This window comes from Varanus komodoensis, unplaced genomic scaffold (assembly GCF_004798865.1).
Source record: "Varanus komodoensis strain SLA01 unplaced genomic scaffold, ASM479886v1 scaffold29_1, whole genome shotgun sequence".
Lineage (NCBI taxonomy): Eukaryota > Metazoa > Chordata > Lepidosauria > Squamata > Varanidae > Varanus > Varanus komodoensis.
The window spans coordinates 9,619,444-9,632,957 of NW_025335759.1; the positions used below are offsets into that span (position 1 = coordinate 9,619,444).

General features: G+C 53.5%; 1 protein-coding gene across 6 annotated transcripts in view; it reads right to left on the reverse strand.

Moving 5' to 3' along the window:
- The window catches only part of CIC (capicua transcriptional repressor), a 36,398-nt gene extending 24,126 nt beyond the window's left edge, over positions 1 to 12,272 (reverse strand). For 4 of the 6 annotated variants that reach the window (XM_044434858.1, XM_044434859.1, XM_044434857.1 and 1 more), the window contains exons 1-2: positions 12,194 to 12,272; positions 5,863 to 8,487 (exon numbers count right to left, since the gene is read on the reverse strand). In XM_044434858.1, the coding sequence (XP_044290793.1) occupies positions 5,863 to 8,455 (2,593 nt within the window). In that variant the 5' untranslated portion in view covers positions 8,456 to 8,487; positions 12,194 to 12,272. Of the gene's footprint in view, positions 1 to 5,862; positions 8,488 to 10,926; positions 10,985 to 11,388; positions 11,436 to 12,193 lie in introns of those variants that run through there. The other 2 variants (XM_044434856.1, XM_044434855.1) reach the window with 2 other exon arrangements.
- Between the last annotated feature and the right edge of the window lie 1,242 nt (positions 12,273 to 13,514).

The following is a 13,514-nucleotide window of genomic DNA, read 5'->3' on the forward strand; positions in this document are numbered from 1 at the left end:
AAGGGCGGGGTGAGATGAGATGACCATAACGTTGTGGGAGGGGAAAACACAACAATCGCACACCAACTGCGCTGCCCACACTCCACTCATAGGCGCCTGCTCCCATGCAGGTAGCTCGTACCGCGCAGGTCTAACCTTCCTCAGGTCATGCACACGCAGCCACAACACAAACAGCTTATCTGCACACCCTGCAGTGTATGGCGACAAACACCACATACGTTAGTTCATTCAACATTTGCCATCCTTCAGGCCCACTGAGAGCAAAAGAAAAGAGAAATGAGGAAGAAACACATCCTTTCCAAACGCAGGAAACTCTCAGAACAAGAGGCACACACAGAAGAAAACAGCAGATGCACTCACAACTCAAACCCAAATGCATTTCTCAGAGAGAATGGAGGAAAGACGTTTTATTTTCACTGTCAAGTTTTACACTTCACATGTGGTTAAGCAGGGACAACCAATTATGCCATCCTTACTGTCTCAGTGAAAAAGCAAGATCTCAGGCTGAGATGGCATCCTGCTGGTTGCATCTATCTATCGATCTGTCTATCTCCCACCTTCGTCCCATTGTGGAACATAAGGCAGCGTGCATTTCCCAGGTGGTCTCCCCTCCAAGATCAGGCCAGCCCTGGACCTGCTTAGCTTCAACATGTGGATGTCTCATGTGCCTTCAGACCTTACTCTGCTCCCTGCATTTCTGAGATTAGATTAATGCAAACAGATGAAATGGATGCCACAAATCACCCTGAGCTGGGGGAAAGGACATCACGTAGTTGACATTGGCTAGAGCCAACAGAAATTACAAGGGATTCAGGTAAACAGTTGAAGTGCGAAAGCCAACAAGTGAAGACCAGCTGTGTGAAAGTCTTATAGCCAAGAGGTGACTTCCCAAAATCTCACCTCCTGCTTCACTTCTCATTTCGAAATCTGGACAACACAAATGGTTGGATACAATGGCCAGCTACAATTTCTCCTCTCATTATTTCAATATTAGGTATTTACATAACTCATCTTACTTCCAAAGAGTTACAGGCAGCCTAACAGCCGGAGCACTCTTCTGAGTTCCATTCTCATGGATACATCCAAACATTAGGTGTTTCAGAGTTATGTCTTGCTTCAGCGCTGTTCACACACACTGTGAGCAGAAATGCATTCTCTCTGACCCTCTATCACATCTGCCAGACTTATACACAACAACAGCATGGACTACTTCCTAGAAATGAAGCCTTCCTCTTCATAGAGGGCATGGAGATCCTAGAAAGATTACTGGCAGAAGCCTACTCTAGTTACATCTCACGAAGTGCAAAAGTAGGGGGCATCCGTGCTTCTCCTCCCTTAATTCCTCTTTTGCCCACACTGTGATGGTCAAAAAATAACTCAGCAAAACCACTTCAGCATAAGTCGGGCTTCATGTGACTGAACGTTTCTTCGTGCAAACAGAAATCCACAGAGCAAAGGAGGTGTCTGGAAAAGGCAAGGCATGGTTCCATACTCAGTGGAACAAATTCACCATGAAGATGATGAAGAAGACATGAAGGAGTATTTAATGATGCCTATAAATTGTCCTTTCCTGTTAAACTGAAGTGGGATGGCCCAGCCAGAGGGTGCCCACCTCAGATGACCACAGCCCGGAGTTGTGTGTGAATGAAGCATCCGTTGAACGAAAATGTTAGTACAAGCTTGGTCTTAGTGACTGTAGGGAAAACAACAGAGTCCTCATACACAACGTGGGCAGCTGCTTGTGCTGCTCCCATCTGTGCCCACCTGGACTTCAACAAAGCAGTTGGCTTTTTATTCTCTGTGGCTCCTGCATGGAAATGTTGCATCTATGGTACATCATGAAATTCAAGGGTCTCAGGTGTTCACCTGGAGACAGTATGGATTGAGTCTGGGAGCTTCTGCATGCGAAGCTTGGGCTCTGCTGGTAAGCTTTGGTCCCTTTTCTAAACAGGCCGCAAGGCTGCAACTTAGCTATGACTCCCTGGCACACGTCTACTCCGTGTCTGACCACACACTTCTGTGGCAAACACTGGTGGCCCCAAGCTGGTAAATTCAGTCTGGAAAATCTGTCTGGCTTCGGTAAAAGTAGGTGACAACTTTTAGCAACAACCCTGTTATTGCAACCAAACAAAAAGGCGTATAGCATCATCAACATCAACGAAAAATCATGCCATAGTAAATTGCATTGTTTTTAAAGGGGCTGCAAGTCTATCTGTTGTTTCAGCCTCATGTGTAAGCACGGCATGCAAGCACACTTTCAGTGCAATGGTGCAGAGTATTAAAGAAAAAGGTGCGGGGCTTCAGGCTGCCACTACGACATTAGAACATTCAGCTTGTGGAATGGGAGGGAACCTAAGGCACGCCTGAGTTGTACCAGAAACTGCAGAACACATGTGCCCCTGCAAGGGATCTGTGCACACTCACAACAAGATGGAGCACACCACAGGAGTGCAAGAGCTGGCGCCGCTGCCGTGCCATCCAAATCAAATACATACTGAACCCCGAGCCGTATGCACTGATGTGCAACCCTCCCCCCGTAAAAAAAATCTGGATCTAGTCCCTCCTGTTGGCGATAAAAATAGAGTCAGGGCTCAAGCGAGCAGCAGGGAGACGGTAGTCTTGGTTACCAGTTGCTGAGACACAGCAAACTGCATTTGTGATGCTGGAGGGAGCCAGAGCTTGGGAACCGAAGCAGCACATGCTTTCACATGTTTGGGTCTTCTCCTTTGCCCTAGCCTTCCCCTTCCCCACATATACCCTGGCCCCCCAAAAACGGCCAAGCATGGATCTGAGCAAGAAAAAATGTGCACACCCCCGACACACAGTCTTTCATCACCTGCTCAACACCCTGTCCGTGTAAGTGGCCAGCAAGTGCAAAGCCTGAACCAGAATTCCTGAAAAGTTTGTCCAGGCAAAAGCCACACACAGTTATATCTACCCCAACAAGTTCCACTGTAGGAGTGGAAGACATTATGCACAGGGGTACCCAATGGTGGATACCAGGGCCCCACATTATGGTTTCGTGGCCATACCAGAATGTTTGTGAAAGCATTCACTAGGCTAGGGGAGAGCAAGGAAATGATAGGTCTTCCAGGTCCCGTTTCTTGCACTACTAATTTACACATTCTCATATAATGATCCTGATGCCTTGCATTCAGATGGAGTAAATCATGCGCAAAGAGGTATCTAGGCTGCTGTCCACCTGGGTGCTCACATGGATACCTACAATGATGCTGACAGATATTCAATTGTTATCTATTTTCCACACTCGGAACTTATTCCCATATCCGCATGCTCAGTTTGCAAAATGTCTTGCAAAACTTGAACCCACGCGCCACCATGACATGCACTTGCCCGCATGTGGAGGCATGGGAATGGCCCTGATGTCTAATAAGAAGTAACCGCTGAAATAATCTGCTGGTCACGGCTTTGTGATAGTTGGTTCAACCCAGATTTTTCAAAGCAAAGGGCTGGAGGATGAAAGAGTTAAGATCTATGAGGGAAATTGAGGGAAGGTCCTGGGAGTGGTCTCTCCAAAACACCCACCCACTGTATGCACGCGTGCCCACTCTGCACATGAACATACGAAGTCCATAGCTTTTCACTATGCAGCAAAATCATGATCTAAAATGGCAATCTTTCCAAATATTTGTGTGGAGGAGAATTTACCTGGCGGGTCTGCACTGGACACAACAAAGCAGGATCGGAAACGAGACAACAGACATTCCTAGGCTAACCCCAAACATACCTCAGTAGTGGCACACAGATGGTAGCACAAAGAAAGAAAACTAAACCACCTCCCTTCCAGCATACAAATGCTTCACACCCTGGAAAATTCACCACAGATGAGTAGCTACTTACAAACCATCGAAATGACCCTGTCATGCTCACAGCCATTCATCTATCAAAGGGCTGCTGGAATCGCCTAAACAGAATTTTGAAAAATAATCTCAAGCTGACCAAAACACGTGCTTAAGAACAAATGGATTCAAGGTCCTGGTTCCATCCTACATTGACACCTTGGCTCCACAGCTTCAGACAGGAGAACCTACTTCCTTCAGTGGCAACTAGTATTTTTATTTTTTTTATGAATTTGCAAATCTACACTGGGTTTGCCCAGATGACCCAAGCAACCTGAATACAGCCTACAATGGAAATATGAACACACACACAGGATACCTAGTCTATTTCTCCTGGGTTCATTGCCTTTTGGGACCACCAGCTTGTCTGGAGGGCTACATTCTGCTTGATCGGCTCGTGTGTTGCACAGGCCTGTTCTCTGACTTTGGAACCAAGTGGCTGTACATGAGAAGCCTAATGGGGGAAACCAAACAGAGCATCCCCTGCTAGTTGGAATTATAACGTGCATGTTTTGTATGCTTCCATTTTCAAAAGGAGCAAGGGGAGCGAGTCCCTCTAGTCCTCTTTTCAGCCATGACCCAGAACAGCAAAACTAAAATCCCAAACTCAACCCTAGGAAAACACGGTAGCCTTGGGCCCTTTCCTCTGTTTCTCTCTCCCAACCTCAGATTCTATACTAGAAGCTATAAAAATGGATTATTAAAAACGTGGGCATGTTCCAGCTCAAGTCAAGCTGGATTTCAATAGGAGGCTTAAGCGTGTCCTTAAATTTCTCACACTGAATTGGCAGAGAGAACTTTGTGGTTAGATGATGTGAATGCAAGAGACAAATTCAGTGAGAAAAAGACTATGGGGGGGCTATTTGCCGCATTAACAGGATGGAACCTCCAGCTGCTAGAGCGGCAGGCCGCAGTAAGGCCTTCCAGCTGCATCTGGCTTGCGGCTGCAGTCAACCGGACGTGAGATCAGAGGGATCTTTGGCCTGATGCAGTAGGGCTGTGAAGAGAACAGTGTTACTACCTTAAGTTTAAGTTGTGCTGCAAGCCTAAAATGGGACATAAATACTTAAACCTCCCCTTTTGGGCGTATATACATCCCAGCCTCGCCTGTACCTGCTATCCCATCTCCTATGCTGGTTGCCCAGGGCTGGAGGTGGCCGGGGGGGGGGGGGGGCGGAATCACAACCCCCAAATCAACAGCACTGGCACTGGCACTGCCTCCCGGGAGTGGCAGCACAGAGCCCCTGCTTCTAACCTTTTGGAGAGACATTCCAGGCTCTGATACAAGCCTTTACCATCCTGAATGTGTTTGCCTTCACAACTGCTCTGCACGGCAGCCCACTTTACAAAAGGAGGAAAATGGATTCACCAGGATTTGCCCAAGATAGCATAGATGCCCAAGACCGGAAAACCTGTTGAAAATCAGGTCTCCCGGCTCTGAACCAAACTCTTCAAACAACTAGGCCGTAATGCAAGTGAGACTCACTCTGTCCACAAAACCGGCTGTGTAACTAAGCCAACAAAGTTACGAGCCTACAAGGAAATTGACTGGCCCATTTTGAGTTGCCAGACGAGGGACAAACACTATGCTGGGCACCGAGAAGGGATCTTCACCACTGGCAGGCGGACTGATTTCTTCATGGAACGAAGAGCAGGGATGGAGCGTTCCATCCTTCGCAAGTACACTCCGTTGCCTCCATTCCCCTCAGGTGACTAGGCAAATGCTTAAATATGTAGCTGCACGGGAGACAGGCTTGGCTTCTTTCAACACAACACAGCCCAAGGAGAAGCCTGATATTACAAAGCCAGAACTGCTCAGAGGACTGGAAACACAGCAGATGCTTGCATCACCACTATTTCCCAGAAAGAAGCAGGCTGCTTGTGCCCTAGGCAGTTGTTTTGTGATACTGAATCAGTATCTTTATTTGGGTTGGGGAGATAAAGGAAATAAGCGCAGACAGGTCAGAAATGTAGCAGAAAGGCAAAACTGAGCCACTCTTACCTGTGCCAGGCCTTCCCATGATGATCTCCTTCTTCGGAGCAGGGTGACTGGTGTACTCGCCGGGGACAATCACAGGCAGGAGGGCGGCTGGAGAGGGGTGAAAGGCGACTGGCTGGAAGGGAGAGGAGACGCTGAAGACGGGAGGGGCCTGCTCGGGGACGGAGACCACGCCGGGCTGGCTGGAAGGCAGAGTCCGGCCCACGTTAATGGGCACCGGCACTTGCAGCTGCGCCTTGCCAGACAGGGGGTGCTCCTTGGAGCCGGCCTTCCCCATCCTGGGGCTGCCCACCCGGCCCTCCAGCGGTTTCTCGGTGAACTTGGAGGGCAGCGGCACGTCTGGATTGCGCACGATGACAGGCGATTCCCTCTGCACGGCCGGCACCCGGCGCACGGTGGGGCTGGGGTCAGAGGTCAGCCCGGCCGGTGGGGGCACCAGCAGGAGCGGGGAGGCCTGCTGGGAGCGCGAGGAGAAGGGCCCAGCTCCCGCGGGGGACACCGCCCGGAAGCCGGCCGGCGTGGATGGGGTAGGCGTGTGGGAGACGGATTCGACTCCGGAGTCAAGGCTGTCGTTCTTGTGGAAGTCGGCTGCCGAGCTCGTGCTGCTGTGGTGGGAGTCCGCTTTCCGCTTGCTGGGGCTCATTGGCACCGTGAAGGTGAGGTTGGTCTGGAAGGTGATGCCCGAGTGGTGGCGTTCCCGGGAGGCGGCGTGGTGCAACATCTCGGGGCTCAGCACGGTGCCCCCGACTCCCTTCGGGGTGCTGGCACTCACATGGCGGCTGCGTGCGGCGGCGGCCCGCTGGATGACCGGCGAGGCGATGGGGCTGAAATTTGCTGGACGGAAGCCAAAGAGCGGCGACGGAGAGGGGGAAGGAGCAGGGGAGAAGGGAGACTGGTTGGACACGGGCGAGAAAGACGGGGTGCCGGAGCGAGAGCTACCCAGGGACACCAGCATGACGGCCGCTTCGCACTCGTCGAACTCGAAGCGCGACAGGTCGGCTGGGGCCATGAGGCGAGGGCGGGAATCGCCCCGAGCGCTGCTGGCCTCGCTGTCCCGCGAGGTGTCGTCCCAGTCGAACTCGGCGCTGCCCTCCCGCAGGCCGCTGGCCCGGCCCTCCGAGAGGCTCTCCATCTCCTTGGTGCGCATGGAGAGGTGGCGTGAGCAGTAGCCCCGCCGCTGGGACTCCTTCATGCAGCCCTCCCGGGAGCAGAGCCGCCTCCACTGCTTCCCATTGAATTTCTTGCGGATGCCATTCGGAGTGCACACCACGTCCCCCTTCTTGTACTTCTGCTGGGCAGCCGTGAGGGGCGTCCGGGAGCGCGAGGAGCCCGGCGTGCTGCATTTCTCCACGGACACGACGCTGCTGCTGCGGCTCCCAGTGGCTTCTGGGCTGAGCAGAGGCGACGGTTGCTCAGGAAGGCGGGGGAAGGCCGGCGACTTGGGCGGCGAGAGGATCTGGGCCGGTACCACGACAGACTTCTCCTCGGCCCGCACGCCGGCGCTGATCTTGGAGACCTCCGCGTCCTCTGGCTGCTTTGGCTCCGGGCACGGCAGGGCCGTGGGTGCCACCTCCTGTTCCGACAGAGGCGGCGGCTTCTCGAGCAGCTTGCCGTCCTCGGGAGGAGCGTCACAGCTCCAGGGAGGGCGCAGGAGGCGCAGGGACGAGCGGGGCACCCAGGCGGAGTCCTTCTGCGCGGCCGCGCCAGGGAGGGGCACGGGGTGGGCGAAGCGCACTTTGTAGGAGCCTGGCTTGGCGCCGAGCTCCACCACGGTGCCTCGGCGGTACGCCGTCTCCGCGGGGTCCAGGCAAGCGCAGACGGGCGTGCCCACGGTCAAGGCGCCCGTTGGGGGCGTGGCGTCCAGGACCACGTCCACAGCCCCCGGGCCGAGCGCCCCTTCGTAGTACTCCGTGACGCGGTCCCCCACAAACTGCACCCCCAAACCCTGTCCTCGGCGGACCTGCTTCACGATGGCGGGCTGAAAGAGCCCCTCGCGCTGGGCCAGGACCCGCTGCGAGCGCAGCTGCCGCAGATCGTACTCGCTGGGGGACGCCCCCCACATCGCCCCCACCCCCTTGTCGTTCTCGTCAGAGGAGTGCTCGCTGGCTGTGTCCGTACTGGAGGAGGGGCAGCGCCGGGATTCCCCTTCGGGGGGCGCTGGGGGGCCCTCGCTGCCATGGGATTCTTCGCCCCCGGGACACTTCCTGCACGGTGTCCGCGACTTAAAAGTGGCTGTCTTGCGGTTCAGTGAGGCTTCTGCCCCACACGGCTCACCCCCTTCGTCCCCCTCACCCTCAGGCAGTTTGTAGGGGTCGTCCTGTGCTCCCGGCAATTCCCGCAGGCCGGGGTCCATCTGTACTTGCATGCGCCGGGCACCCACGAAGGCTTGGCCCTGATCTGCGGCCTCCTCCCCTGCTCCCTCTTTGGCTCTGGGCCCCTCCTCAATGGTGGTCTTGCGCTTCTGAGCTTTGGCCCTGGTGGAAGGTGGGGATCGGCTGCTGCTGCTGCTGCTGCTGCTGCTACTGTTGCTGCTGCTGCTCAGAGAGGAGGAGGAGGAGGAGGCAGCAGCACTGGCAGCCTTCCTCACCTGTTTCATCTTCCCCCCAGGCTGGGCTTGGACTCAGGGAGCTAGAAGACAAAGGCAGAAAGGAGAGTCATGGGCCAAGCTTGGGCTCCTTCTGGCAAACGGGAGCGATGAACCTCAGCCCTGCCCTGACATTTTCCCTCTCCCTTTAGCCGAGATTTCTTTTGTTTTAAGCAGAAGGATGGGGTGTCACAAGGGCATGGGACTGGGACTCAGGGATCTGGGTTCCCTTCCCCGATCAGCCAGGGAGCCCACTCAGGCCCTTCACAGACTCTCAGCCCAACCTACCTCACAGGGCTGTTGTTGTGGGATTAAGAGTGAGAGCAGCAGGAGGAGAGTGATGTAAGCCACTCTGAGTGCTTTGTAGGAAAAAAGCAAGATATATATCCAATAAATAAATAAAGGTCTAGGATCAGCTTTCCATGGGCTACGGGAAGAAGTATCTGTGCACTAGCGAAGAATCGACAAGGGAAAGGTCATTGGAGTATAAATCGCCCATCAGGGCAGTCAGAGTAACACCCGGCCTTGCTGGAACCAACAAAGGGGTCCCTTTCACTCGAACCTAGCCAAGCTGGGAATGCCGGGAGCTGCATTCCCACACAGCCGCAGGTCGTCCAGTTTGGAAACAGGGATTCAGACGACAGGCTCAGAAAGTGGCAAGCAAAGCACCGTGTGTAGCTGAAAGACTGTGCCCCCAGGATTCTAAACATTAGACCCCTGCCTCATATTAATATGGGGAGGGGGAGTCACAGGCCTTTTCCCCTAACCTGAGGCCAGGGGCAGGTATCCCTGATACTGGGTGTTATACTGAAAGCCGAAAGAGCGAGCAGCCAATTGCCTATTTCAACATTAGGTGGCCCAATAAAAGGCATGCCCATACTTGTTTAACCAAACATCTTCTCAAGACTTTGGTCACATGATCCTGTGGGATGGGGCAGACCCTACCGAACCTCTCATCTGCTGCAGTTAACCAGCATTTGGGGGGAGTTACCTCCTTGGGCATGACCGCTCTCTCCCCCGCCCCTCCAGAGTAGGGGAAGGATGAAGAACCAAGGACTGCCGGGATGCCTCCCGAGGAATCCTCCCAAGTTCCCATCTCACGGCTGCCTGAAGATGGGAGGAGGGTGCAAAGGAATGTTGATACGGATCTAACCCATCTGCTAACTTAGCCAAGCAGGGACTGCAGCCAAATTTTCTCCTCTTCCCCCCACCCCACCAGAAAGGGAAGGACAACAAGCTTCCTGGAAAAACAGACCAGAACTAAGCCATCTCAAGGACTGACTCTACAACCGACTTAGTGTTATTACTCTGAATTTCCTGCTCCACTTCCATATGTCAACTTTCTTAGCAGAGATTGCTGCAGGATCTTTGCAGCTGCATCGCTTGCTTTTTATTCCAACCCTCTATCGTTTTCAGCATCTCCCACCTTTCCCTAGATCCCCGTGCCTCGTGTCCAAAATGAACTGCCCTTCGAAGTACTTCCCCCAAAGATGTGAATAGCTGATTATCCAGTGATGCAAGAATGGCACTCTGCATGTACTTAGAGGCATTCTCTCCTATCCATCAGCTGATGTATCCTTGACCTGACCCTGTGTATCCAGAGCATATCCATGCACTCTACCCGATGAGGCCAGGTCCCTTCCCTTCTCGACAGAGCCCTCCTGCCATTCCCCCGCCCCTCCTGCCATAGCAAATGCCTGGGAGGAGTCTTTCTTCAGTCCCTGTCCCTGTTGCACACACACGGATGTGCCAACCTTCCTTGTTCCCCTCCATCTCCACAGCCAATATGATGCTGCCCATAACCGTATTTTCAAAAGGCAGCCCCCTGCACTTGCCATCAGATGACCTTGCTCACCCCAAGTGCTTTCAGAGGCTGCAAAACGGGCCTCTGCTCCCACCAAGTTCTCCCCTCCCCCCCCCAGTTCCCAAAGACCTTCCCATATTATGCAACTCCTGCACTCACCAGCTCAGCCCCCACACACACACACACACCTCCTGTCCCGCCACCCGCACAGTGGCCAGGCCTGCCTGCCAATCCCGCGATCCTATAAAGACTGGCACTGGGTCTCAGCCGGGAACCCTGCCTGCTCTCAGCCTCCTGTAAGAGACCACTGCTCTCTCTTGCCCCGACCCTCTGCACTCCTAAGGGAGATGGGGGAAGTTGATCTTTCTCCTTGATCTCCTTTCCAGAGACAGCAAAGGGGGGGCACTGCACTCTTTGCAGAAGGGACCACCAAAAGTTGTGGCCAGTAAGAAGAAGGCAGGAGAGGTGCTGCTTCCCTCCTGCTGTGCAGCCCTCAGGGGCCCATTTTGTGATAGGACGTTTGGCACCTCCTCGGACATTTGCAGTAAAGTAAAGTTGGTTTACCTACTCCTTCCTCCTTCTCCTTTTAAAGGATATGGTGAAGATGTTACCCTTCGAAGATCCTCCTCTTCCCCGCTCCTTGGGGGGGCACTAGAGTTGGTACCTCCCACCCCCTTACCTGAATGACCCCCCTCTTTCCAGGGAGTTTTGTAATGCCGGAAATCTTTCTCCAGGGAATCTTAGTACAGTCCAGCTCCCCCCACCTATCCTCGATGGTCCAGCCCGAGCCCCTCACGGCCCCTCCGAGCCCCTTTTACTCCAACAGACAAAATGGTGAATGAATCTGGACCAGCTGGAACCGCTGTCCAATCAGCACCCACAACTTAGTGACAGATTTTCATAACAGCCAATAGCTTGTCACCAGAAGCTGCACTTTCCCCACCTCCTGAGACAGGCATTGGGCATCGCCTATCAGCATACAAACGGGGCGGCGAGACTAGTGAAAGAATTCCTGCTCCTCCCTGGAGAGGAGCATATACAGTAGCCTGTAAAAAGGTGCATTAGGGAAGAAGTGGGAGAAGCTCAACATACAGTAACCAATAGGGGCGAAGAGGTGGAGCAAGAACACAGACTTGTTTACCTGCCGCTGGACGAACAGGAAGAGCGAGGCTACTCTGAGCCTCATGGGATATGTAGTCCTTCGGAATCCGCTGTCAGTTTATTAATCTGATCAACCCTTACAGAAAAACTTTAATTCCCATGACGCCTCGCGCCACAGAACTGAGACAGGAAGGGAGACAATACTTTACGGGACTTGTAGTTCTTCTTACTATGCTCTTTCTGCGGATGGTCAAACCATGGAAGGGAAAGACACCAACTCCCATCCTGCCTTGTGGGAATTGCCTTAATGTCTTAAAAATGTTGAGCGCGCAAGGTCTGATGGCCGTCGTAGTCTTGACTTCTACAAAGTGTTATTTCAAAAAACCCAGGAAGTTCTAATGGAAAGATCCACAACTCCCAGAATCCACTGCGACCATTTCTCAGGGCGGTGGGGGATGCCGGATACCTCTTGCCAGCGATAGTCTATAGGATCGACACTCGCCATAGGAAAAGCTGAAGAAGGCGACGGTAAAAGACTAGGGCACCCATCATGCTTTGGGGCAACTGAGCGTTCTAAGAAGGAAAGCTCAACGCACGGAGTCATGGGATTTGTAGTCTATAGAAGCGACCCGCCTTCTGGGAGATCCTCGGGAGTTCGCCGGGAAAGACTACAACTCCCATCAAGCTCCACTAGTTGCTTCTAGTCCATCCCCTCCCCCGCAAAGGGCTGCAAAGTACAACTCCTGAGGTGAGGAGGGGGTGGACTTCGTTCCCATCCCAAGTCTCCTCACCAGAAGGTCTATTTGAATGTAATTTGCATGTCATTAGCATAATCATTAACTCACCCGTGGTCCGTTCTTGGCCTCCTCTCGCCCCGGCCGGGCCCCTCGCGCTTCCCCTCAGCAACAGCGGAGCCGCCGCCGACAGCGCCGCGGCCAATCAGCGTCTTGACCGGGATCCCCTTCCCCACGTGGGGCTGCAGAGGCGGGACCGACAACAGCCAATCTAGGCCTGGGGTGGCCGAGGAATGAGGTCACCATGGTGAGTTTGCATTGGCCGGTGCCGCCAGAGTTCAGAACCAATCAGAAGGCGCTTTCCGCCGGACAGGAACAGGCGAGAAGTGGAGTTGTGTCTTTGGGAACGTGGAGAGGCGACTTCCCGCGCAGACACGCAGTCCGTTCCCCGCACCCACGCTCCGCCCTTGGGCTCTCAGTCGCGAACAGTGCCGCGTCCCGTCTTTTGCACCAGCATCAACTTGCGCAGACAGTGCAATGTAGGTTCGCGCCAGCAGGAGGGTAGGCGATGCAACTTGGCCATGTTACCGTGCCCTTCGCCCCCACCCGCCTTGGCGTTCCTCTCCGAACAGTTACCCGGAGCGTGATGCGGACAAATGAGCCGCGTGTGCAGAGAGATTGCACGTAGGCCTTCGATGTATGTAAGACAATCCCAGCCAATTGGGGTTTGCAGCGTAATTCCTGACAGAACGATGATACACGCCTGTAAATTACCCCACGGACGCCTTGGCTGCGTGGTATTTAACTTGCATAACATGTCTGGGCGTGCGTAACTGCCGATTAGTGGCCTGCGATTGCAGGTAGAATAGGACAGTTAGTCCCGCGTGTGTAAAATTGCTTTCTTTACAGCCTAAAACCCCGCTTGATGTGGGCAAAGCAGTGGTCTTGTTTTTTCCACGTAAATATAACAATGAGTGAAGCCCCATCCACCCTCGCTGACCCAGAATTTAGAAGGGTGTTCCCCAAATGCAGCCATGGCACCCCAAAAGTGCAGAGGGGTGCGGGGATGTCATCTGCACATAGCCGTTTTCGAAAAAGCACTTTCAGATGTTGGGATTGAGGCCTCTCTCCCAGTGCCTATCTCTAAATAGCCAATGGCCTTGTTGCTGGGGAATTATGGGGGCTGTAGTCCAACTGACTGGTGGACCCCAGATTGAGAAAGGCTGTGTAGTTAAAACATGGGTGATGCTTTCTGGTGCCACTTCCTTTCTTTAAAGATACAACGTTTTGGATATGTGCATTCTGCCCTCAGTGCCATGTGTGGTCCTTTGCTCAGGAAGCATCCCAAGCACCCAAAAGCTTGAACATGTACAAACATATTTTGCTCTGTTTCGATTTGCTTTGGCTCCAAACACCCTTTGGAGCAACCAAA